Source organism: Citrus clementina, unplaced genomic scaffold (genome assembly GCF_000493195.1).
Source record: "Citrus clementina cultivar Clemenules unplaced genomic scaffold, Citrus_clementina_v1.0 scaffold_4, whole genome shotgun sequence".
NCBI lineage: Eukaryota > Viridiplantae > Streptophyta > Magnoliopsida > Sapindales > Rutaceae > Citrus > Citrus x clementina.
In genome coordinates this window covers 3,848,967-3,873,524 of record NW_006262274.1, presented here as the reverse complement: position 1 = coordinate 3,873,524, position 24,558 = coordinate 3,848,967, and the positions used below count along the sequence as shown (strand labels likewise).

Here is a 24,558-nt window from a genome sequence, read left to right as displayed (position 1 = left end):
AGACACTTCATTCAACTATGAGGAACAAAAAGGTCAGTGGTCCTCTCCAAATAAATCAAAACTCTCAGAACTGGTAAATGTAATACATTTAATCGTTAGAGTCCGAAATTAACGCATTAGTAATATGTGTACTCAATAGAAGGGTGTATAAACTGGCATGGATGTTCTCTTGTAATGAAAGGAGATGCCCCAGAAGACGTGGTTAATGTTTTTGATGATAAACACTGATGTGAGACTATGACGGCATCACTCTTTGCTCTATTTGCATTCAGTTTCTTGGTAGCACCATGGCGGTATTGAGAACTTCGGACATAGTTTTAATCTTTTTTTCAAATAAAATTGAAGATTTAGAAGTCTTTGCGTTGAAGTTGAGCATAGGCTTCCTCTCCAATGAAACTTTTTCACTTTTTAAGGATAGAACCATAATTTAACAGTATAATTTTCTATTTCCACAGAAAAAAAAAAAATTGAAAAAGGACCAGAGTGGAAGTTAATAATATAATGTCAAATCAAAAGTAATAAACCAGTAAATCATTATAGAAGCACTATGACTATGCATTAGATAGAATAAGAAGCACCAGGGAACCATCCTTACCTTGTGATGACTCCGCAAACAGGTACATTGGAAACTAGTCTTCAGACATAGCCATGAAGTAACGCTTGGGTGCATTTCCAGATTCATTGCCAGGTAATTCCATGGTGAACTGAGCACCATTCAAGCAACTTATATAAGATGATAGAGGATATATGGATAAATATAAGATACAGGAAAATTATTTATACTTGCAGATGAATTTGACGAGTAGTGCATGATGCACAAATATAAACAAAATTAGACAGAATAATGTCTGCTTTCATCTTAAGTAGGACGACATTGAGATGGCATTAGAACAAGAGAGAGGATCTGCACTGCCGGAAGCTTGAAGACATCATTAAAAAGATTTACCCACTGACTAGTTCTTCCCAGATAATTCAACAAAGAAACGCCAGAATTCTCGCCAGGAGAAGTGGATTAAATAATTCTGTTGAATTTTAATATGTCTTAAACATATATTCTAAATCGCGATAACAAACGTAAAGTAAGAAGGTCGATGGGAAGGATGATTTTGGGAGGAGGGCGAGTGGAATTGTCATCATCATCATCATCAGGAGTATTAGAGAGCGAGAGTGCAATGGTGGACAACTGATTAGCAACACTGATCTATCGCACTTGCTAGTGTCCACAAGCTGCTGTTATTGCCTTCGTCCATGGCGCAAAAGAATCAAATCAAACGAAAAATTGTTGGGTTTTGAGAGGGAAATTGAAACAACTTTTGCTTGTGATTCGTTTTGAGTTCTGTTTTTACTTACCGTAACAAGCTAACAGGTTGTGGGACTTTCGTATCGTTTATGTCGAAGTTGCGTTTTTGTTGTGATTATAACAAAGAGTCCACAGCATTAGTCTCCTGGTTAAACCGCCGCGTGCACACTGTATTTGTCAATGCTTTCTTTGTCTGAATATCATAGCTGGATTAATAAATACATGCACACGACGACGTTGAAAGTATAATTCTAGAGTCGGAGCAAAAATTCCAATTTCATCAACTTTGCAGTAGAAGTAACATTGTCAATTCATTCACAAAAATCTCAATTATCTTATCCAGGCAGGAGACTTAACATAATATTGAAATGTCAATTGTCATGATGGTCCACACGAGGAAGGCAACAAAACTATGCTCGACAATACATGAATGATGAAGAATGCATTACATTCAAATAAGTTACCGATATGTCATGGTTGGTTGCTCTCAAGAGTAAAGTCACAGCTGGGATGAAATTTGGTACGTAATTCAAAATGGTTGTTACAAAATTCTTCGTAAGATTCACACTTGGTTATATCTGTTGGTGTTTATTCTGGAGCTGAATCTGAGTTGTTGCTTCCCACGGAATTTTGTTTCCTTTCTGCCTGAAGTGATCGGCACAGTGATTCAAGTTTTTCTTTCTGATTCTTGGATTTCTCCAGCTGTTTCTTCATTCGTTCACGCTGCTTGGGCAAAGAACAAAAATCTAAGTACTATATTTACTTGATAATGAGAAAAAGGATCTCAGGAACAGGAAGAAAAAAAAGCACAAGATTGTCTTGTGCCATGATTGACGACATTTTTTTTTTTCAGGGTGAAACAATAGAGGTGGATCCTTGTGAAAAGGATGCAATGAGAGAGAGCCAAAATTGTCCTTTAGGAGGAACTGGCTGAGAATGGATTCAGAGCAGCCAGCCAATTCCAAGGAATAGGAATTGGGGCCTTAGTGAGCTGACATAATTAATGTCGAAAAATAAAGAAATGATTAAAAGAAAATGAAATCGCGAGCATGCACACCAACTAACCTCCTCAACAAGTTCTATAAGGGTAAAATCTGATTTTTCACATTTGCTCTTCAAGAACGCGTTTTCCTTCTTGAGCTCCTTGATTGATTTTGCCATCTAATTTACAAGCATAAAAATATGATGGTAAATTAGCATCATTCTGTAAGGAAAAGTAAGCCGTAACCAAATGTAAGCAACCTTGGTAAAAGTAAGAAATAAAATATTTACCTTCTCAATCTCTTGCTTAAATGTTTCAAAGACCTCATTGCTCTTTACCAATGCATCCTGCAAAATCAAATTGCATTTTACTTTTTGGCCAAGATAAGATGATAATATGTATTTAGATGCCAAACAGAGATATTTTAGAACATATGTTTTTTAAAAGAAAAAGAACACATTTCCATTTATACAATGAATTTCCAGGTAACAGTCAGAAAAAGTTTCCATTTGATATTGTTACTACATAACATAAAATGAGGTAGACCTGGAATTGCTGGAACTTTTCGCCATCAGCTGTCAACTGCAAGCGCAAATTCTTTTCGGTAGCCAGTAATTGTGACACCTGTTCGGCATACAATTTCATTTGGGACTGTTCCTGAACTAATTTCTCCTCATGTTGCTTAATTTTCAATTCACCAATCTGAAGTTCCAGTGTTTTTTGCTTTAACTGTGCATTCATATTCCAGCCACAATATAATATCAATCAATGAAGTCAAAGACACCAAGTCAGAACAACAACCTATAAATAAGTACAAGGTAAGTAAACCTTCTGTGCATATTGTTGTTCGGTAAGGGCATACTGATCAGCTAGCTGCTTCAGATTAGTCCTTAGCCTAGACACAAAACATAACTGTAAACCTTAAAGGTCGCCGTGGTATTAAATTCAAATTCAGTTCCACTTTAATTCTCCAAAATGCAATAATAATTAAATGTCTATTGTAAGTAGCTGACATCAAGTTCACGAAAAAAAATAAAATTTAGAGTTCCTCATGAATTTCCTAGTTCTTACATCTCGTTCTCCTTTAGTTGAGAAAGACAGTCATCCTTTTGTTCTTCTAGCTTAATGCTAACATCCTACAGCAAAAACAAACAAATATTACAGAAACGAACATAAAAATCAAAATGAACCCAAAAAAGAGAGAGCATGAAAACAACCATAAGCTCTATATGCAGAGGGGGGAAAAAAATAATGCATCATAGGAAAAATAAATTTAAACTGTAACTGAAGAAACAAGAAACAAGCTAGCAGGGACACTAATACTCAAGAATTATCATCACATCATTGGAGTTCTCAGATCATTAATTCACAGTCTTCCACAGTTAAATTTACAAGGATACATTATTAACTAAAAGCCAATACTAACACTAAAAATGATGCAAAGGTGAATATGTTGGCTAAAACTAAGCACTTAAGACAAAAATTACTGGGGCGAAAAAGTTTTGTAGGATGTTTGTGGAAAGTTAAGAAAATTTGACACATATACACACTCCTGCAAGCGCAAAATTCCAGAATATTCATGCATATCTATTTGTAGCTCAATAGGTCACATTTAGTTTAAAAAATAAAGTAAATATCAAGAATTCATGCATAAGTCATACTGTCTCCACTAGATTTGAAACATCAAACAGACCTTAATTGCATCTTGGAACTTGGCCGACAAGTCTAATCTCAGGTTCTGCCCCTCTGATGATACTCGTTTGCACTCATCCTGTATAATCATGAACAAGCATTAGAGTCTCAACTCTCATGGATGAAAAACTGGTAGATCATGGATCACTTCACATTTTTCCATACCAAAATTGTAAGAGAAATTAACAGTAGCAGAGATTAATACACTGACAGAATGTTGTAAAGCGAAGATATTAGCTCACTGGGGGAAAAAAGACCAAAAGTATGCCTCAACTTGATTAAGAAAAGAAGACTACAGCTCTGCACGATCATTGATCATTATGAAAATAGATTGGGTAATCAATCGGGCCACAGGGGAAAAATGAGGAAAGATATTGATGAAACCAAAAATTAAAGCAATCAAGTAAGAAATTTAAATTGATTGTTCAGCAGACCACAAGCATAAGCAGCTGCATCAGCAACCCCAGCAACACCAAAATGGAAAAGCAGAAGCAGAAAAAGAAGCCCTACTACATAAAAAGATAAAGCAGACAGAATGGTACCATTAGCATTTTATTCTGGCGTTGCAACTCTCTGCACAGCGACTCCAGTTTATCTCTAACAGCCATCGCTACAAAAGAGAAATATGAGTGAAGTTGACAAAATATTGATCAAATTCTTCTACAATAGAAGCCAATACAATAAACATGCCCCTAGAAAACAAATTTTCCTGTGAGAAAACATTGCCTTTATAATGTGAGAAACCAGTCTTACACTTTTTTGCAGACTTCCTAAAGGGTTCAAAAAAATATATATTTCCTATTATAAAAGAAAGAAAGAATATTTCCATTATTGAACAAAATTGTACCAGTAACTTCAACTCCTCATCTCAGCATGCCTAAAAGGATTTACACCATGTTTCATACCAATTTGTTATTTTTCCAAATAAGAATGCTTTAATACTGATTTAAAAACCACATACATCGGCTACATCTACACTGAAACCTCTTAACTAGAACCCTAGCAATATGCGTCTACCGCAACAGTCACAAAAGTCAAAAGAGCCAAGCCAAAATTTTAATTTACCTGCATCTCTTTCAGCAAGAACTTGCTGATATTTTAGAGTGAACTCAAGAAATTCCTTTTCAGATTTAAAGGTGCGCTTTGAACTCTTACGTCGGGTTTCAGTATTTTCCTGATGCAATAAAAAAATGATGAAGCATAGGGAGGAGCACACAAGAACAGCCACAAAACCGCAAGTTCTTAAGAACACGCCTTCAAAACAGAACTACAGACAGACTCAGCCAAGATGAGTACTTAAATAATCAACCCATTAAAGGTATGCTTCGGATTGTTTAAGCTTCATTTAACCGTGAAAGCACATAAACTAAAGGATTCGTAGACACTCACTTTTACATGGTAGTTAACTCGTTAAAACCCACCCAAACACTTAATACTTGATATTTTGGGGGTCCGTCCCACGACAGCTGTGGATTAAAAGCCAAAACACTTCAACCCCAAATATAATCTAAGGATTTTGTTCCAGTTAAATGGGATTGGCTATGCAATCCTTTTGCACAAGAGCTGTACCCTCTGGTAAGTTCTGGATAGGAATGTGCATATGTAAATACACCAAATAACCATTATAGGTTATACACATTTTTCATACTCAATTGTCAACATTGCTGCAATTGTCTAAGAAGCGAATTACCTTCAAATAACATTTTATCCATAGGATCTCCCTAAAAAGGTTCATCTACATCAAAGGACACTTATTAACAGCAGCTCCTCCAAAAGTAGAAGAGAATCAATTGAAAATAATATAAGGATCATGAACATAAAGAATCATTCTTCAGTGTGAATTTGGAATCATGAGTTGTTCCTACAAATTTTTTTTTGGGATTCATCCTAGCAGTTCATCTGAAGTTATTATTACTTTTATCTGGATATGTTTTAAGTTCGAAGCATTAATCACTTGTCAATATAAGGAAAAGAAAATGAATCATCTAAGATACTCATATCGAATTTAAAAATTACAAGTTGCTCAAAATATAGACTAAGTAATTCAAGAAAAATGGTCCTTTTTCAATCATCACAAGGATATCAAGAAAAATAAAAACGAAGTAAAAATGCATTACTAACTGGTTTTCTGTTTTTCAGAGTATCATCACTTTCTGACACAGAAACATCCTTCTTATTGATCCCTTGTGCTTCAGATCGTTCTTCAATGGCTGCAAAACAAATTAATATTGGTGCAAAAATTACATCAGAAAATGCAAAGCAGATCCAGTAAATAAATAGCACCAAATTTCCAAGTAAGAAGGTATAAAAAGCTGCTACAAACACTTGCATCCAATTTATTAATTAGAAGAAAAGGGGGAAAACTCGTTCGAGTTAAACATAATTACATGACTCTATATTTTGACATTCTTCTTGAACTTGGCCTTTCACCTTACAGCATCCAGATGCCCCAGCCGAAGCCTCAGAGACAGCAGCTGAATTAGGATTGATGACCGCACTCTCTCTGTGTTCCACAGAACCCTTACTGGGCACTTCTGCCAAGTCCACTGAAGCATGAGAATTATCCATTTCAGATAAAGGAACAGGAAAAGTTCTCAGTTTCTGAGTCTTCTCTGTCCTACCCTCGCTTGTTTGAAACTCTTTCGATGCAAACTCATGCCTAGACTCACTAGAATCACCTAGTCCTGCAAAACCCTCCTCCTTGTAATCACCATGAGGCTTTTCCTGTTCCACATTCGGGGTTAGCGGAGCCAGATCCTCTGTGGAGCTATCAACGAACCCATCGGGTAATGTATTTGCTTCAGGCAGCTGATTTGCAGTTTGGCTCTCCATTACTCCTGTAGTATTACCATACATAAACTGAATTATTTAATTAACATCATATTTCGTCAATAGTTGAAAACAGAAAGCACCAAAAGAAACCTAATGCCGAAAACCCATCAGCCATTTACTTCCCTGAATCATATCATAGCTATAGCTGGCAATTTAACATTGGCAAAATCATGACCGAATAAGAACAGCACTAGAAAGATGATACCACTATTCCTGGTTTCAAATTATTTCACTGTGTCATCCACAAATCACAAAAAGAGCAAGTACTAAACACTTCTATGTGTTAACCATCATTGTTTGTTAACAAAAACAAGAAGCATTTCAATGAAATAGGACCTACATATTCAAAAACATTTCACATTTTCAGCTTCAAACAGTTTACAAAACTCGTAAATCATCCAAAACCGCAACTGGGTATTTTTAGTTTTCACAATTACACCTCTAAACCTTCAAATTAGAATGGTGTCGTTTGATTCTACATAAAAAGAAACACATAAACCGATGCACATATCAAAAGCTTAAAGCGAAAAGCGGTCCGTACAAAAGATTGAACGAAGAAACTCGGATTTCAGAGTGCTGAGAGCGTTGCGAGAGCGACAGGTAAAAAACCCTCGTTAATCTTTTAATACTGAAATTCAAAGTAAGCAAGAAAGCAAATTTTTTTTTTTTTTTTTAAGAAAAAAATTGGTTGCGTGGTTGTTTTTTTAACATTTTTGGGGGTCTACTTGTCGTCTTCACGAAAAAAAAAATAAATAAATAAATAAAAATAAAAACAAGAAAATTCAATTAGGATTTGATTATCTTAAATCAGGCCATGACTACTTTACGTAATGCTATGGATTCCATTTCTTTTTTCTTTTTTCTTTTTTTTTTCCCTGAACGAACACTAATGCTATAGAAGGATTGATTCTAAAACGTGGGATGCTGAAATCTGAATTGCTGATTGAGAATAATTTTTTTACAATTTTAAAAAACTTTATTGTATTATTTTTATAATTCTAAGATTATATTAAAAATTAAAGATTATATTTATTAAAACTAGTATAAGCGACATTATACTTTTTTTTTTCTTTTAGGAGACAAAATTGTTTACAATATAAATAAAATGTTTTTTTACATCATTTATGTGAAGAAATAATAAAATGTCATGACTCATATCTTATATTTCTACTTTGAAGTAAAAAACATTTTACGACATGCGTCAATGTGATAAAGCTATAAACATTTTTACACAAACTGAAAATTTGATTACAATATGTCATCTATGTGTGAAACTACAGCGTGCTTTTTATTCTAGAATAATACTTTATAATATGCATATATGTAAAGAAAAAATAACCGATGTGTCATATATAATTTTTTAACTTCAAAGTCAAATTTTAACAAAATTATAAACAATAAGACATGACATCTGCATCAGGAAACTATAAACAACAAGTCATGCATATTTTACTTTCAATATCATACATTTTATTTATTTTTTTTCTTGTACTTTTAATATTATTTAATAAAACATTCATATTTTCAATGTTTTAATTACTTTGTATCGTTATTTGAATTTTACAGTTTAATCACAAATATTCAACTACGAAAAACTATGTCCAATTCAATCTCAAATATACAAAGTACCATATCAAAATATATAAAGTACACTCAAAACACAAATATTTCATTAATATTTGAAAACTCATGTTTTGGATAGAGATGGTTAATGGGTCGGACGGCACGTGGCATATCGCAGGCACAACATGTGTTTGTACAATATGGCACAGTATAAGCACATTTCGGTGGAGCATACATTATGGCATAGCACACATATGGGTTGGGTCGGACTTGAAAATTTAAGCACATGAATCATGAAAGCATGGTAAGATTAGAAATGGACTAAAGTAAGGCACTAGAAAAGACCTACAATAAGTACGTTCCACTTTCTAATAAAAGTAAAATAAAAAATTTATGATTTTACAGATCACTTGAAATTAAATCTTTTAATATATTTTATTAGCACGTGTTTTTTAAATTCATTTAATTCTTATCTCAAAAAAACACTCTAATTGATTTATGTTTATAATTTATTAAAGTAATAATTGATATCCTGATTTAAAAAAATAAAATTATAAATATCATAATTTTATAAATATATATTAATGTTATTATAAACTATGATTTATAATTCTATACAAGTCCAAGTTAACAATTAAACTAACCCTTAAGAAAAATTTATTATTATTGTTAAGTACTAAAAAAGAATTTTAATGTCGTAAGGTCTAACTTAGTAATTAATATTACATTCTTTTATTATTATTGGTTTATTATTATTAAATAAGGACTTTAAATTTGAATTTTGAATTATCAAAATTTAACTAAGGCACATGAACGGATGAACCCAAAAAAATACATAACCTTGAAAATAATACAACAACAACTTAACATGTCCTTCTAACTTTTTTTAAAAAAAATAACTTACTGCGTTTTTTTCTTAAGCATGACATTTTTTTTTAGACATGGCATATATGAACACGTCACATGTGGTAGGTCAGACCTAAACAAAAAAAAAAGTACACACTATATGACAAAAAACACATTATAGATACGGTACGACATGAGCACACACGAACCTTCCTTTGATGGCCAACCCAGCCCATTGGCCATCTCTAGTTTTGGATTTCAAACACGATATGTTTTCTCGACCGAATTTTACTTTTCACCATGAGATTTGAAGTACAATAGAATATACTAATTCTCGAATTATTCTTTTTATGTCTGAATTATTTGAATTACAAATTAGAATTGCCCCAGTTTCAAACATCAATAAACATCACTTAATAATATTTTATTTTTCATTCAAAAAATAGAGAACATATAAAACAAACAAATATTTTAATTGATGCATATAATTAATTTTCATCAATCCAAAGAGATGTAAATGGCAATCATGAATCATGTTGGCAATCACAATATTGCCCAGTGTAAATTTGGTATTTTTTTCTTGAAACAAATGAAATATTTAACCCAAATACTATCAAAGTGTTCAATTGATTTCTCTCCAAAGTAGACATGTTTAAGGCGAAACCAATCCTACCTCATCATCAAATAGAGGTGTTCAGAATCCAATTTAATCTGCTCAATCCGTTTTATTTATAAAAATCTGATTAGTGGATTGGTGGATTGAATTAGATTAAAAATTTAAAAATCCATAGTCAGTGGAATGGATATGAATTTACTCATGTAAATCCACAAATATGTGAATTCACAAAAAAAAAAAAAAATTATTTATTTAATAAAAAATAAAACTTGTAAATATAACATTACTACTTACTAACAAATAAATAAGTTAAAATATACTTATATTAACACTATACATATCTTATCCTATAATAATATATAATAAACATAAATAAATATTTTGAATAATTAAATAAACAAATATAACTTTTAAAAAAAATTAATTTTTATGTATTGATTTAAATAAATAATTTTTTTTCAGTGTTATATTTTAAATATTTAAATATATTATTCTAATTTTATTTAAACAATTAATTTATTTAAATCTTATTTAATTTTAAATTTGATCGTTAGTAAAATTATCTGTATATTAATTTTTTTATTTAATTAGTTCATAAAATGAACAAAATTTAAAATTTTTAATCCATAAAATTATGAATTGAATATGAATTGGATTAAATCCACATCCAATTTGCAGACGTATAAATTGAATTTGAATTGAATTCGTTAATTTGTGAATTGAATTAGACTGAAAATTTACGATCCGTAAAATCATAAATTGGATATGGATTAATGTCCAATATGCAAACTCCGATCCGCAAACACCCCTACCATCATCAAGGCACCATCACCATCTAAATCCAATAGCTAGCACAAATTTCATGCATGCAGAATGCATTTATAATGCTTTGTGTTCTGATAAATGAAGTTCCATCACTTCACCATGCAACCGTCCGATCACAAAATATGCAAGACTCAATGTAGACTTGAGACATATGCAATGACAACAGGTTACTGCACTGCTATGCATCTCAAATCTCATTCTAGCAGCAACAATTCTGTTGGTTTTCCCGGATCAATTCTTTAGTCTAATAAAAGCCATAAACTCACAGCTTTGCGAGAGATCTGAAATAACTAGACATTACAAGCAAATAAGTTATATATACAGATGAAACTCTGGAAACCTCATTATACTTGTATGTTTTCTATACAATGCTGGGAAGAAAGCCCAAAATGATGAGATATTTGATTCAAAACTGGAAGGTGACGGTTCACAGTTTCCTAATTTTCCTAACCTATGATAAAATATCCAGTCCTACTTTTCCTAATATATGGTAATATTTGCAGTCCAATAATTACAGGTTTCTCAAGAGCTACGAGTTGCATTCTTCATCAGGAGAAAGAGCTTTTTGCGTGTATCTGTGAGGAAACAAAAAATTGTGAGCTTCTTATTTAGTATAAGATCCTCAGAACTTTGTATTCAAGAGACTTCCTCACCGTGTTAATATGACCCTATCTACTTGCAACTAGAAAACTTTCAAAGAAACTGCTCAACTTAACTGCCAGTAGTTTCACGCTTTTTCTAATAATGCATCAAAATTACCAACTCATCCTAACAGTTTTGGTGCAATATTCAATTCAAGCTCCACCTGTTTTGTTGCCTTTAGAAACGAATGAACAATCCTCAAAATAATTTATTTAATGTTTAAGACTTGATCATAGAATTCCAAATAAGCCTGGTGCAATTTCTTTTCCAACATATTATCTGACTACCTTCATTGATGAGGGGTGAACTTTTGACTTTTGATGCACAAAATCTGTTGATCCAATCATGCCCTCATCCTTAATAAAGTGAGATCAAACGAAACCCCCCGTCCAAAAAAAAGAGAACTTAATTTTTTAACTCATTGAAGTTCTTTTTTTTGTCATTTAGGACGGGAACACAGAATACTGTTTGCGCAGATAAGCCCTATTAATGCTACAGATTTGTTCTTAAAATTTTATTATAATTTACTTTTGACATACTTATTAACATTTCAAGACATTATAATATTCAAGAATTTGACATAATTTCGCCCACAGACCAATCACACCACTGGATATAACAAAGTGTACTTGCAAATTAGACAACATAGACAATAATAACCATGAAGGTAAAGTTTGGACTCACCACCAAGTCAAACGGTTCTGGACCTGCCAATAAATTTTGGAAGGAAATGCAACATCTTGACAACCATGAATCAGTACCAGTACGCATTCCCCACAGAAGAAAAGAAACTTGGATTTGTCCGGGGGAGAATGTTTATTTTCCCTCTTTCAATACGAGATGATCGCCATCATCAACTAGAGTAGATTTTGAAAAAAGAACAAAAAACTCCAATACTCCAACAAGTTCCATCCAGCCACTGTCCTAATCTACGACAGATGCACCTTTTGCCTCACAGACCTTGGCTGGCGAGGAAACGAGAAAGGGCCATCAAATATTTTGGCATCATTTGTTCTTGTACACTTTGGATCACCTCTCAAAGAAGCTGTTGCAGGTATAACCATAACATCAGATGAAATCTTTGTCTTAACAGATAATAACTAGCAATATCAGTAAAAACACAACACAAGCACATAACAACTCGAATATATATATGAGAACATCACCAAAAGACAAGAAAATACAAAAAAAATAAAATAAAATCTCCAATGCACTCTTTTTGTCTTTTAGTCCATTGGACTTTATGTACATTTTTGTCTTCTAGAGATGTCCACATTTTATAATTGCACAGACAAACTCTACTAGACACTAACTGAACACATGTATACAGATATATAACCCTACTGAGATTTGCATAAGAATAGTCCTCTAGCATGGCATGACATTCTCCCTCTTGTTTCATATTTGGAGATCTCAAGTGATGGCAATTATCACTTCCACGGAGAAAAGAAACAGGATGAAATTAAAGCAAATAAACTCCTATTGTTGACTTCACTTATAGCAATAAAAGATAACAAACATTCTTCAATAGATACATTGTACATTTCTTTGCAACTGAAAGGTACAATTCATAAATTACTTTTGCAGGAAGTTAGAACAGACAACAGGATGTTGGGTCCAAACATTATTACCGAAAGCTTGTCAAAGTAACATGTAAAGAAGAATCCATACACCCATTGAGATTCATTTTAGAAAGCAAAAGCAAAGAAAATTGAAGATAATTTTAGCAACATTTTGCAAATAAAATAAAATCACTGCCAATTCAGGGCTAAATGGAATAGGATAAACTTTCTTCAGGAAGTTCTTGATTTTTTTTGGGGAAAAAAAAAGAAATATGAAAACAAAAATTTAACATTTTGAATGATGCAAATTAGGTTTTAGCAACAATACAACATAACTTATACATCTCTACCTCCACTTGGTCTACAACTGCTTCTCAATTCCAGTGCATTAGTGGTAGCAGACTGGGAATGAGACCCAGTATCGGCACAGGTGCTACCCAGCCTAAGAGAAATCCAATTCTCAGAAGTGTAATTTCCTGAATTAGACTCTGAAAACAAAGCAGTTGGCTGACTAGGAACGAAATGTCCTATAGAGGGGTCCTCTCTCACAAAAGGCAAGGTATTCTCTATTAACTGCTCACTGATGTCTATTAGCTGCTCACCGATGTCAATATTAGAATGACAGACAGGAGAATCTAGGACCCCACTATCACATGTTAGAGTTGATTTAGAAGGAGATTTATATCCATTCATTGGAAGAGAGCATGCTACTGACGGATGATCCAAATCGACAAAAACATCAGAAACATTTGAAACTGCATCAAACACTTGAAAGCTAGATCCCGCTTGCGTGCCAGACGGATATGACCAGTTAGACAACCCTACAGCATCAACAGTTCCATTGAAAGGACCAAAACAAGGACCATCACCACCATCAAAAGCAGGATCTTCAAAGTATGACTCACAAATCCCGTCAGGGGCACTGTCAATTGGATGGTAAGACTGGTAGGAAGTTGAAGGGGCTAAGTGATCATTATCTTCTTCTGAATCGCTAAGAACAATGATGTCTGTATCTCCGATCAGCCCATCAGTTTGGTTTCCAGTTCCAAAATAGGATCAATCCTATGAGGAATATCATTGAGATCCTTGCGACTATTTGTATCCTGATTGACGATAGGATCTTCCTCGTGTCTGCTGCAGCCAGAGGCACTGCTGCTCATTGTAATGATTTTTTCAGAATTATTTTCAACATGATAGCTCATGTGTTTATTGGGAGAAGTGCTCCAATACTTGCTCACATCTACATTAGCACTGAGATTCTTTTTTATCCTGGCAATTATAGTTTGCCCAGAATTCACGAGCTGCTTCGTTTCTGAGTTGGAAACAACCTCACTTCTGGCAGCATAGGTTGAACCATCAGGTGAATGCCATTCCGCAAGATTGTTGTTCTCACCTTTGCATTTAACTCTCCATGAACCATCATGCTTCACTTCAATCTCAGTTAGGTCATCAGCAAAATTTCTCATCTGTCCCAAGAGATGAAAATCAGAATTTTCTCTATATCTATATTTCATAGGAATTAATAAACTACAGTGAATTTGAGACATGTAGCATATGAATTACCATGGTTGTGATGCGGTGAAAATACGGGTCAATGATGAGATCCTCCAGAGAGTAATTCTTCATGCATATGGGACATTGCCACTGCAACAACCACTCACCTTACCCACTTTAATAAGCTTGAAAATTCGAAACATAGAGAGAAATAATAAGATAAACGAATAACTTGCCTTCCTAGTTCGCTGATTTAGCTCCACAAAAGTTTCAAGATCAAAACAGCCCGTGTGAACACAAGGCTTGAATCTGCCAGCAACTCTAATTCTAGACCCACTCATCTGCCAGTTACATGTGAGAAAAAGCCAGTGAAAAGTACAATCAAATGGGATGCCAAATAATAGCACATCACTATTTTCCTCACTGAAAACTTTCTTGTGATTTACATGTTATTTACAAATTTTAAGAAAAGTCACAATCTGAAACTCTTATATGCATAATGGCAAGGTCTGAATAAGAGATAGGCCATACATATTAAAAACATCTCTGTTTCTCCAAAGCAAATATGTAGTATTTTCATCTGAGACTGACAATATAGCTTTGAGTCACTATTTGGTATTTTTTTGCTTGCTACTGTATGTCAAACTCAGTTTCTCCAAAGTAAACATGCAGTTTTTCTATCTGAGACCAACAACACAGCTTTGGGCACTATTCCGTATTTTTTGCTTATCACAATTCTTTTGAAAGAAGCTCCTGTATATCAAACTGTCTTTGACACAAAAACATGAAGGCCTTGCACTATGAGAAATACCACGATCGGTAAATAGTTTACAAGCAGCAGCAAGAAACTATAATTAGAATTGACTTAAAGATATTACGAAGGATCTTTACCAAAATTATACTTCATAATATCTAGTTATGCTGCTGCTGTCCCCAAAAAAAAGACATCTATAATTATTTCCTTCATTTGATGGCATATTGTAGACAACTCCTACATTTAAAATGCACGAAAAATGTGGCAACATCACGCTGCAATGCACCACATTTCACAGATTGTGACTTCTTAACAATCAAGACCTACAGCTAAGATCATACAAAGCTAATACACAAGCATTACATGTATCCTCAAACTTGGAATTTTTATGATGTCTGTTTTAACCCACATTGAAGTTGCTTTCAATGATCTAAAATCACCACAATCGATATGTATTGCAATACAAAGGGATTTTCATTCAAGCAATAAGAGCATGAGACTAAATCTAAACATTTGAATAATTCTGAAACGTCAACAACTGGAATTTAGCCAGTTGATAAGTAATCGCTAATATAATGCCTAAGCTGAAAGTAAAGAACCCAACCATAACGTTAAGGTTAACCTCCAATGCACAGACAAATTGAATGAATTGTCATGTGGATTCAAATGTAAGCTCATCTTGTTCTGTGTGGTATAGTGAATAATGCAGAGGTTTTTCAGGATTTGAACACCAACTCTCTAGGTCAAATAGAAGGGGGGGGGGGGGGGAGAGAGAGAGAGAGAGTAATTTTATTTGAAAAAAACATATTGGAAACTAAGAATTATGCTGTAACTCACAGGACAGCGGAGGTTAACAATAATTGAATCTGCAATGATTTCCAAATCACTATCACCATCTTCATTTCCAGTAGCCACTCCACCAAAGCAACGGCGTACACGAGTGAGTGCATCTTCAAAAACCTCACCTGCTGTTTCTTTGGGAACCAAGCTCAAAACCTAGATGTTTAATTTGAAAAGTATGTCAATCTGTAAAGGGAGGAAAAAACCAAACAAGATTTGACAGAGGAGCCTGGAAAAAGAATGGCATGACCTATCCAATAACCTCAAAAAGTACATGAGGACTGAGGTCTATGTATTTACATGCACATGAACATGTGTATTATTTTTGCGATCAACAACATCTATAGATGTTCAGAATTTAGGAGTCTGGCAGATGGTAGGGCAGAATAATAATACTCCTAAATCTCACAGATTTGAATATGATGGCTTAACATAAATGTAAGAGTTTTCAAGAAAATTCATTTTCAACTATGTCCTACCCAATAGATTATGTAAAATGTAATACCTGCGCAACTGTCCGTCGCTTTACAAGTCTGACCCCAAAACAAAAATTCCGGGCATCACATCCCGATAAAGAAATCTGATTGACTCCTTCACCGATGTATAATGTAATCTGATATAGAGGAAGTAAAAAGTTAAGTTAAAATAAAGCCTAAAATTAGAAAAAGCACAACTTAGATTAAAGCATATTTCTTTATTTAAGAGAAGTTTAAAGACATAAGAGCAAAAGAATAACACAAATGATGCCTTGCATAAAGATATTGGCACAGAAAACTTAATAGCATAAAGTAGAAAGTAAAAGAGACTCACCAATGCACCATCATCTCGACCATTAGAGCCCAATAATTGTGTTCCAGGTCTATTAACTGTCCTTACTAATAATCCTACAAAATTAAGGATCAATTTAGAAGCAGTTAAACAATCCAGAAATAGTAACCCCCTAAAAGAAGGGCATGCTTATCTGTCAAAAAGTATCCTAATTCATATCTCCTATTTCAGTAAGGCTAACCTAGACCCCGGATCACCAAGTAATTGCCTGCTAGTTGAAGTCATAAGCCATGTGCAAGTTACCATTCCTTAATTGTATGAGCAAGCAATATCCCCACCTCAAGCATACCAGGAGGTTAAGCACCTTAAGACATAACAGATTCCTTGCCCAATGGCCACCCAGAATATTCTACAAGCACTAACAGAAACACTAGCATGACAGTTCACCATAATTCTCATGAAACTAAAACTGTGGTTTTTAAGCTCGTAGGGGAAGCTGAAGGCTACAGTTGTGCCTTTTTTTTTTTTTTCCAAATACCAGAAATCCCTCGAACTTCCAAAGTTCACTGAGTGTTAAACTGAAGGCTACTGTTGGACAACAGGAAACTCATAGATACAAATATCCTAGGTAGATACCCCCAGTGGGGTTTTGAACCGCTGACCTTTAGATTGAATTCAAGGGCCTTTTACACCTCCACCAAACCCCTTGGGGTTGCAGTAACTGCACTATAAATATTACACCACAGAAAAAACAAACCCAGCTCCGTACCATTGACCTGTAACTCTGCATGTAATGGCCATTGCATCCTAAATGAAACCTTATCATTGAGAAGAATACACCAAGCCTGCAATGCAATAACCAAGTATTAGAGACCCCTATGCCAAAGAACACTCAATGTATGTTATAAATTGTAATAAAGCATAAACTGCATTTCAACAGAGTATTAATATAAACAGACCTGAACATCATATTCAGTATTCTGTAACAAATCACTATGTGCTTTTGTCAGGTGAAATGCTGCTTCCGCTTTCTGCAGAGGGTTTGTCCTGAAGAACATTAGACATCATATTGAAATCAAATACATCAGATGAGTACACAAAACTGTATAACAAACATAGAAAGAGAGAGAGAGCAAACAAAATAAGCTAAAAATAATACAAAAAGGTTCCACTTGGCCATCAAGTTTCTGCTTGGTCTGAGGTCTGAATTTAATCCCAAAACCATGATGGCATGATGCAGCATTGCTTAAGGTTTCCTTTTCTATAACTGGATCAGAGAACTGAGTAACATCTTTACAACCCCAATCTTCCCGAGGGGTCAGAGATCAATGTTTATGTAATATGATATCTTTTGCTCGCTCAAATCCTATACTTTGATGGGCAGCACCAGGAAAGAACCAGTGAATATAAGCAATTAATTGTGTTAGCAACAACTAGCCCAAAACTTAAACTGATGGACAATGACTAAATAATGCAAACAAATTCTTAACATGTCCAATCACATTCACAGCTACATTTAATAAACAAACTTAACAATCACCTTGTTCTATACCGCAATTTAATTATTAAAATGAGGCTTTCTCAAGATCCAAATACAAAAACTCAAGTTTCATATGACTTGACCTCAGGTTGAATTACCACTGATCCGACGAGCTCATTGCTTATTAGAGAAGACCACATTATATTATTTAAGCAATATCAAATTCAACCAACAAAAGTCCTCTAATGTAGAGATTTAGAGGCTTTAAAAACAAAATTAAGATTTGATTCTTCACGTAAACAGATAATAATAACACTTTGGAAGACATCCGGGGAAGGTAAGCCAAGTGCAATAGAGAATAAACTCACCCATCAGTTGGAATATTTGAAGCAACCAACTTCATAGGGGATACTAAATGTGCCACAGTTATCCAAAACCTACACATTGAAAAAAAAAAAAATGTTAGCATACCAAGAAGCTCTTCATTTCCCAAATTAAGAAGGAAAGAAGGTGAATGAGTTCAAAAACATGAAACACCAACATCAAATTTACAGTCATTTATAAGCCAGCAAAAGGTTACAATTCATCCAATCATCGAAAGCTATTCCAACTGCATAGTTGCTTACAACATTTAATCATATCTCCTCCCAGTATTTACAATTTACGATCCACCAAATCATCAATTAACCGTCATTTTTAACAAAAATTAAACACAGGTAGCATAATTGTCCCAAATATCTAACAATGATGTTTAAGAAACAAAAGCTTAATTCTTTCACAAAGCATGAGCCAAATTTAAGATGCAGGAAATCCCTTTTCAGAGCAAAGCTTTGGATGATCTCGTAAAAATCTAGGTCAGCGACTTGTCATGGGATAATCACTTTGCGCAGCAGCCCGTGTGGCACTTAACACCAATTTAGCCCCTTTGGTGGTAAATTTAAGCGGCCCGTGACAGACTGCTACAAAGGGCTCCAAAGACGAACAGGCTCTAAGATGAAGGATAGATGACATTTTCAATGAGAGGTGTTCTACAGTCAACAGAATTGATCCACAAAGACTCAGAAATTAAATTTAAACCTATTTGGCAACGTCTCCTAATTGAGTCCAAAACAGTTTTGTTATATCATCAGAAATATTTATTCTGCAAATTGCCAAAATCAGCACAAACTTGAAGCAAATAGTTATTGACCAGAGCTTTGAATCATGATGCCCAAACAAATATACTCAAACAAGACACAGAAAAAAGTGCAATTCCCCAAGGTTACTCAAGTTAAGTCCTTCCTAGAGATGGTAATTTAACTTGCAGAATTGAATACTGAAATAAAATACTGGCAATGAAGAAAAATAGAAATAAAATTTCTTATTGATACAACATACTGAACGAGAAACAAGAGATGCAGGTGGACATTCCAGACCGAATGTCAACCATTAGACAATCATAAGCCAGCGCAAATGTGTATGCCACAAGGTGCAAGTCCTAACCAGCCTCATTAGTAATGAAAATACACATTAAAAATAACCAATATGGGATACATTAGCACCCTCTTCATGTGCCAGCCAACAGATCACGAGGTAGAAAACTAACTTGACACTGCTAGCATATTAGACACAGTCAACTAAAAGGCTTAAGCTACAAGTGAAATATCCAATCATAATTTAATTCACAAAAGAAATTTAAACTTAACCAAAGTGCACGCATACCAGCAACCATGTACAAGAAGTTAATGGTCTTAACTAATCACTACACAACATAGTGAAACAAAATATGGAAAATGTAAAATACATACGGATCTGCCCTTTTGATTCGACACGTTTCACAGAAAAAAAGAGGTGGAAGTAATCGAATCTCCTCCATAGGCTTCTCAGGGATAATAACACAACTAATATGTTGCTGTACCAGACATCTTGGATCTACACACTGCACAACAAAAAATACAGGTGAGAAAAAGCTTGAGAGAGCAAAGTCATAAGATGTATATTAACTGTGCAAGACATACAAACTACACCAAGCACCTACAGTTTTCTGAAACTAGAAATGCAACAAAGTCCTATGTTTACTCCAGAATAGAAACTGAAAAAATATAAGCAAAAACCTACCCCAAATCTAACTTATTATTACCTGTATTTTAGACTCACTAGGCAAAGAAGTTCCACAGGGACAGAAAATTTTCCCACCTAAATTTAAAGAATCTTCAGCTTCCATTTCAACTTTCACATTGCAAATATCTAAACCACTCTGTCCCATAATTGCCAAATCAGCAGCCTCTGATATCTGCATTTTTCTGGAAAAAAGAGTTGATTTAATGCATAATCACGGATCATAGCTGCAGTAAAGCTCCCCACTTTTCTATCACATGGAGAACTGGTAGGAATAATAAAACTTTTAAGAGTCAGAAATCATTTGTGTAAAATAAATGTAAAATGATGAAGAGAACATGCTTGTCCAGAACACTATCAGTACTTAATGTAACTAAAAAAAAAAAGGAAGAACCTGTAAGTATCATCAATTATTCTTGCCACCCCTTCATCTGACAGCTGGTGGAATATTCTGTCCACCAAATCCTGCAGCAAAGAATCAGTAAAACAACTTACATCTGAGGGGAAAATATTACCGAAGGTGGTCAACAACTCAACGGAAACAAATGCAATTGTCAGTAGTGAAGAATAACATAGGCAGAAAGGGTGAGGTTTGATGATCAACTTTTAGAATAAAGCAAAGTTTTGATCTAATGACTAAAAATCAAGACAGCACTCAAACAGATTGAACGTTTATTCAGATGAGTGAAAACAAATGCAGGCCTAAAAGAAATAGCGAAGCTTTTTTATCTAAATAGACACCTGCAAAATTATAACACATCTTCAAGGAATTTTTCCTTAAAAAAGGAAGGGGGAGGGGTTTTACATGCAAGTTGATGATGAGTTTCTCTCCAGCCTCAACAACGCCCCTTCTTTCCACAACACCCTCTCCCCTCCCCCCCCCCCCCCCCAAAAAAAAAAAAAGACCACTCTCACCCCTCTCCCTTTTGCTCCTCCCCCTCCCCGAAAGTAAATGTAAAATGAAACCTGATGCAAGCAGAATGTGCAGCACTCATCTTAGTCAATCATCTTTTGGATAGCACAACATGCAGAAACAAATTATGCAGCAGATTGACACCATGCATGTCCAGATAACTCCAACATTTTATAGGCTATGCATGCCCTGAAAACAACAGGCATAAGCAACTAAACAACCAATTTGACTTTAACCTCAGGATGCTTAGCTTCACCAAACTAAATGTCGACATCTACCAACCTAGAAGTGGTAGTGCATGTTAATGATAGGGCACAAGTAAATATTTCACATAAAAAGGAAAAAAAGAAAAAAAAAAACTCAAGCAGCTGATTAAGTTACATATGACAAGTAATGAAATTAAACAGGAAGATCTTGAAGGGAAGTCTACCACAATCTTGTGTAATTGGGTGATCCCACCTAGCTTATAGAATTGTAAAAACCTTAAGATGTCTAGTTTTATCAGGAACGAACAAATTAGGGTCCTAATTCCTTGTATTTTAATTGTTTTTAGTTCATGAGTGACTAAAGGATCCTCAATGCTAGATTCTCAGTTTATGGATTAAGGGCCAATTTGGGATTGCGGTCGCTGATGAAATAAGATACTTCTGCTGTGCAAATGGAATAAGCAACTGAGTAAAAAAGCAACTCAGCGCTTAGTAAATTGTGTTGTTACAGCTGTTGTGAGTTTGAAAAGCAAAGTAAGATAAACGGTACAAGGATATAGCAGAAAATGTATTTTTCTCCTATTCTATTCAAATTAATAAAAGAGATGCCTCACAAGAATGCCTCTTATCCTAGTAACGACTAATGACCGCTTGGAATAAAGTATTATGTTCTATATATGCCATTAAAATAGCAGCTTCATTTCGGGACTTCTAATTGAGATAGACGCGTTTGATAAAATTTATTATGAAAGGGCTGTTTTACTATCTATATATGCCATTAAAATAGCAGCTTCATTTCGGGACTTCTAATTGAGATAGATGCATTTGATAAATTTTATTACGAAAGTGTTGTTTTACTATATAATGATCAAAGTAGACATTAACTTAAATTGTCTTTTATTTGCATATTCGAGTTTATGGAAAATTAAGGCATAATCAAGGTTATAATATGAGCTATAAGAAAGTGTGGCAGCCTATTTTATAAGCTGCTTATAAAAAAACAACCCTCTGCCTGCTTTTTAAAAATTATTGCCAAAATAGAGAAACTTATGAAATAAATAGCTTTTAGAAAATTTTCCAACACCATTTTTATCAACACCTACGAAATAAGCTACTTATAGTATTTCAACCGCAATACCAAATGAGGCCTTAGTAGTCTTGAAATAAAATTTATTTGAAATAATTTTGAATGAATTTGGATGTGAAGTTTTTACCACATTTATATTTAGAAAATGAGACTTTTGTTACTTATTAAGTGTAATATGACTTTTTCTGGGAGTGAATTTGTTGAACCCTAAGTTTAACAACTTTTTTATCGTTTAAGTTGCCTCATATGTATAATATGTGTTCCGTACTTTTGGGATATTGTTTGCTAGAAAGATCACCCTTGGACCGCTTTCGGGGCTGGGGTGTGATAGTTGACCTACTTCAAACATGCATCCAACAGTATTGCAATAAGACAAAAGGGATTATACAATAATGAAAGAGATTACCTGCTTCTTCCCTTGCTTTGGAAGACCAAGCTTTGTTAGAACATCCTTGAGCTCTTTCATTCGAAAATTGACCAACTTGCCCTGCAAGTTTAGCACATGAATGAGCATAAATACAAAACATACATATGTCATTAACAAAACAAATCCCAAAAATCATAATTCTGGAATTCTAGAAATGTAAGTACACTCCCCCCAACAAAAGGGACAAAAAAATCTCATTTTCTTTTCCTCTCACCATTTACAACGAAAACACCATTCTCAGATTTCCATGGTTAAATATGCATGAGAAAAAAAAATAAAGAAAAGTGAAATAATCATATACAATATGAGAATAAGCATCAAGTAATGAACCAAAAATAAGCCACGGTCAGCATCAAATTTACAAAAAGAAACAGCAATATCAAAAAAATATCCAACACACATATATTCTTCATGCACATAGCCAACATTCCATAATTTTGATCAATACCAATCACCACTGATGTAATTGAAGCAGCCTCTTCCACTTTTTGTTTTAGACTTTTTTTTTCCCTTTTTCTCATTCTTTAGGCTGGGTATCATAGCAAACTTCCCACTAGTTGTGATACGCTTACAGATTCCAAGAATGTTTTCATGTTAATAATTTCTACGAAAAAATAAATTAAATAATATATATGAGCCATGCCACACCATCTCACCACACCTAGTCCACTGAAGCTTCTTGCCTAAAATCTGCTCAATATATCACAGAGCATAACTCAGCAAGCCGTTGAGAAGGCAATTCCATATCAGCTCATATATTTATTGATGTAAGACCATATTTAGTATGATCAGGGACATTGCAACATTGTAATCTACCAAGTTGTAGTAATCAATGGATTTACATGTCCACGAATAATGTAAATCTTACAATATGTGCAACAAATTAACATTTGGAATCACATTAAGACCAACAAAGAAAGCAGACTCCCGACACTGAAAGACTTCTCAATTGCAGGTGGACTTCTCAATCACTGCATACCTGCAATCTGGACCATCCATTTCACAGAACCATACGCTTCCCACAAGAATCCATGAAAGATATGAAATAAATGGCACGGGAAACGGTTTAGTTGAAAACAAAAGAGAGTTTTGTTGGAATCACTCATTTATTCAAACACCCAGGATAAAGTTTAGAAGTAATTAACACGAAAAACACGGTTTATACTTTATACAAGCAAAAGGCACCATACTAGAAACAAAACTTAACTAACACCAAATCAAAATCAACCCCAAATCAAAATCTACATAACACAAATAAATAAATAAAACTAAAAACATTCATAATTAACAACATTATCACCTTGCTGCTGGCAACCAAATCCGTTTCCATCTCTTCACAAATAATAAAGCTCTGAAATTTTTTTTAAAAAAAATCAGCTCAAATTAAACAAAAATGCCCAAACAAGAAGCATAAGAAATTAAATACTAACAATAATTCAAGTGAACCAAAAACGCTGCAGTTCAGTCTCTTAGCTGCTCTATTTACTACTGCTCTGAAACAAAGTAACCGTTCATTTTCTTAAGTCGGTTTCAGTCTATTGAGAGAAAGGGAATGTAAAAGAGAGGAAGTGCTGTCACCACTAATGGTGTAATTGGGAAATTGAGCACCTTTAACTTATTGCGGACGTGAAA

The 24,558-nt window shown here is 34.2% G+C and overlaps 2 protein-coding genes across 6 annotated transcripts; both read right to left on the bottom strand.

Annotated features, from left to right (window-relative positions):
* Positions 1-1,592: 1,592 nt before the first annotated feature.
* LOC18045501 (beta-taxilin) lies at positions 1,593-12,066 on the bottom strand. 5 transcript variants are annotated; one of them, XM_024185750.1, is made up of 12 exons: positions 11,983-12,066; positions 6,362-6,811; positions 6,096-6,184; positions 5,040-5,148; positions 4,517-4,584; positions 3,976-4,053; positions 3,354-3,418; positions 3,111-3,177; positions 2,829-3,011; positions 2,573-2,629; positions 2,366-2,461; positions 1,593-2,023 (listed from the first exon to the last, which is right to left on the bottom strand). In XM_024185750.1, exons 2-12 carry the CDS (start codon positions 6,804-6,806, stop codon positions 1,889-1,891), a joined length of 1,392 nt encoding a protein of 463 aa, XP_024041518.1. In that variant the 5' UTR covers positions 6,807-6,811; positions 11,983-12,066; the 3' UTR covers positions 1,593-1,888. The 5 variants fall into 5 exon arrangements, with proteins under 5 accessions (XP_024041518.1, XP_024041517.1, XP_024041520.1 ...); XM_024185749.1 differs by lacking the exon at positions 11,983-12,066 and adding an exon at positions 7,348-7,479 and having other exon boundaries at positions 6,362-6,833; XM_024185752.1 differs by lacking the exon at positions 11,983-12,066 and adding an exon at positions 7,348-7,479 and having other exon boundaries at positions 6,410-6,833.
* A 141-nt stretch (positions 12,067-12,207) lies between these two features.
* On the bottom strand, positions 12,208-24,494 carry LOC18045500 (E3 SUMO-protein ligase SIZ1). The gene is given in 17 exon segments (XM_024185748.1): positions 12,208-12,343; positions 13,211-13,912; positions 13,915-14,326; positions 14,424-14,504; positions 14,591-14,695; positions 15,946-16,104; positions 16,454-16,561; positions 16,759-16,832; positions 17,486-17,561; positions 17,676-17,763; positions 18,565-18,633; positions 19,984-20,114; positions 20,316-20,478; positions 20,688-20,758; positions 22,906-22,986; positions 24,227-24,277; positions 24,357-24,494. Coding segments are annotated over 16 exon segments (2,466 nt in total). The 5' UTR covers positions 24,257-24,277; positions 24,357-24,494; the 3' UTR covers positions 12,208-12,227.
* Positions 24,495-24,558: the final 64 nt, after the last annotated feature.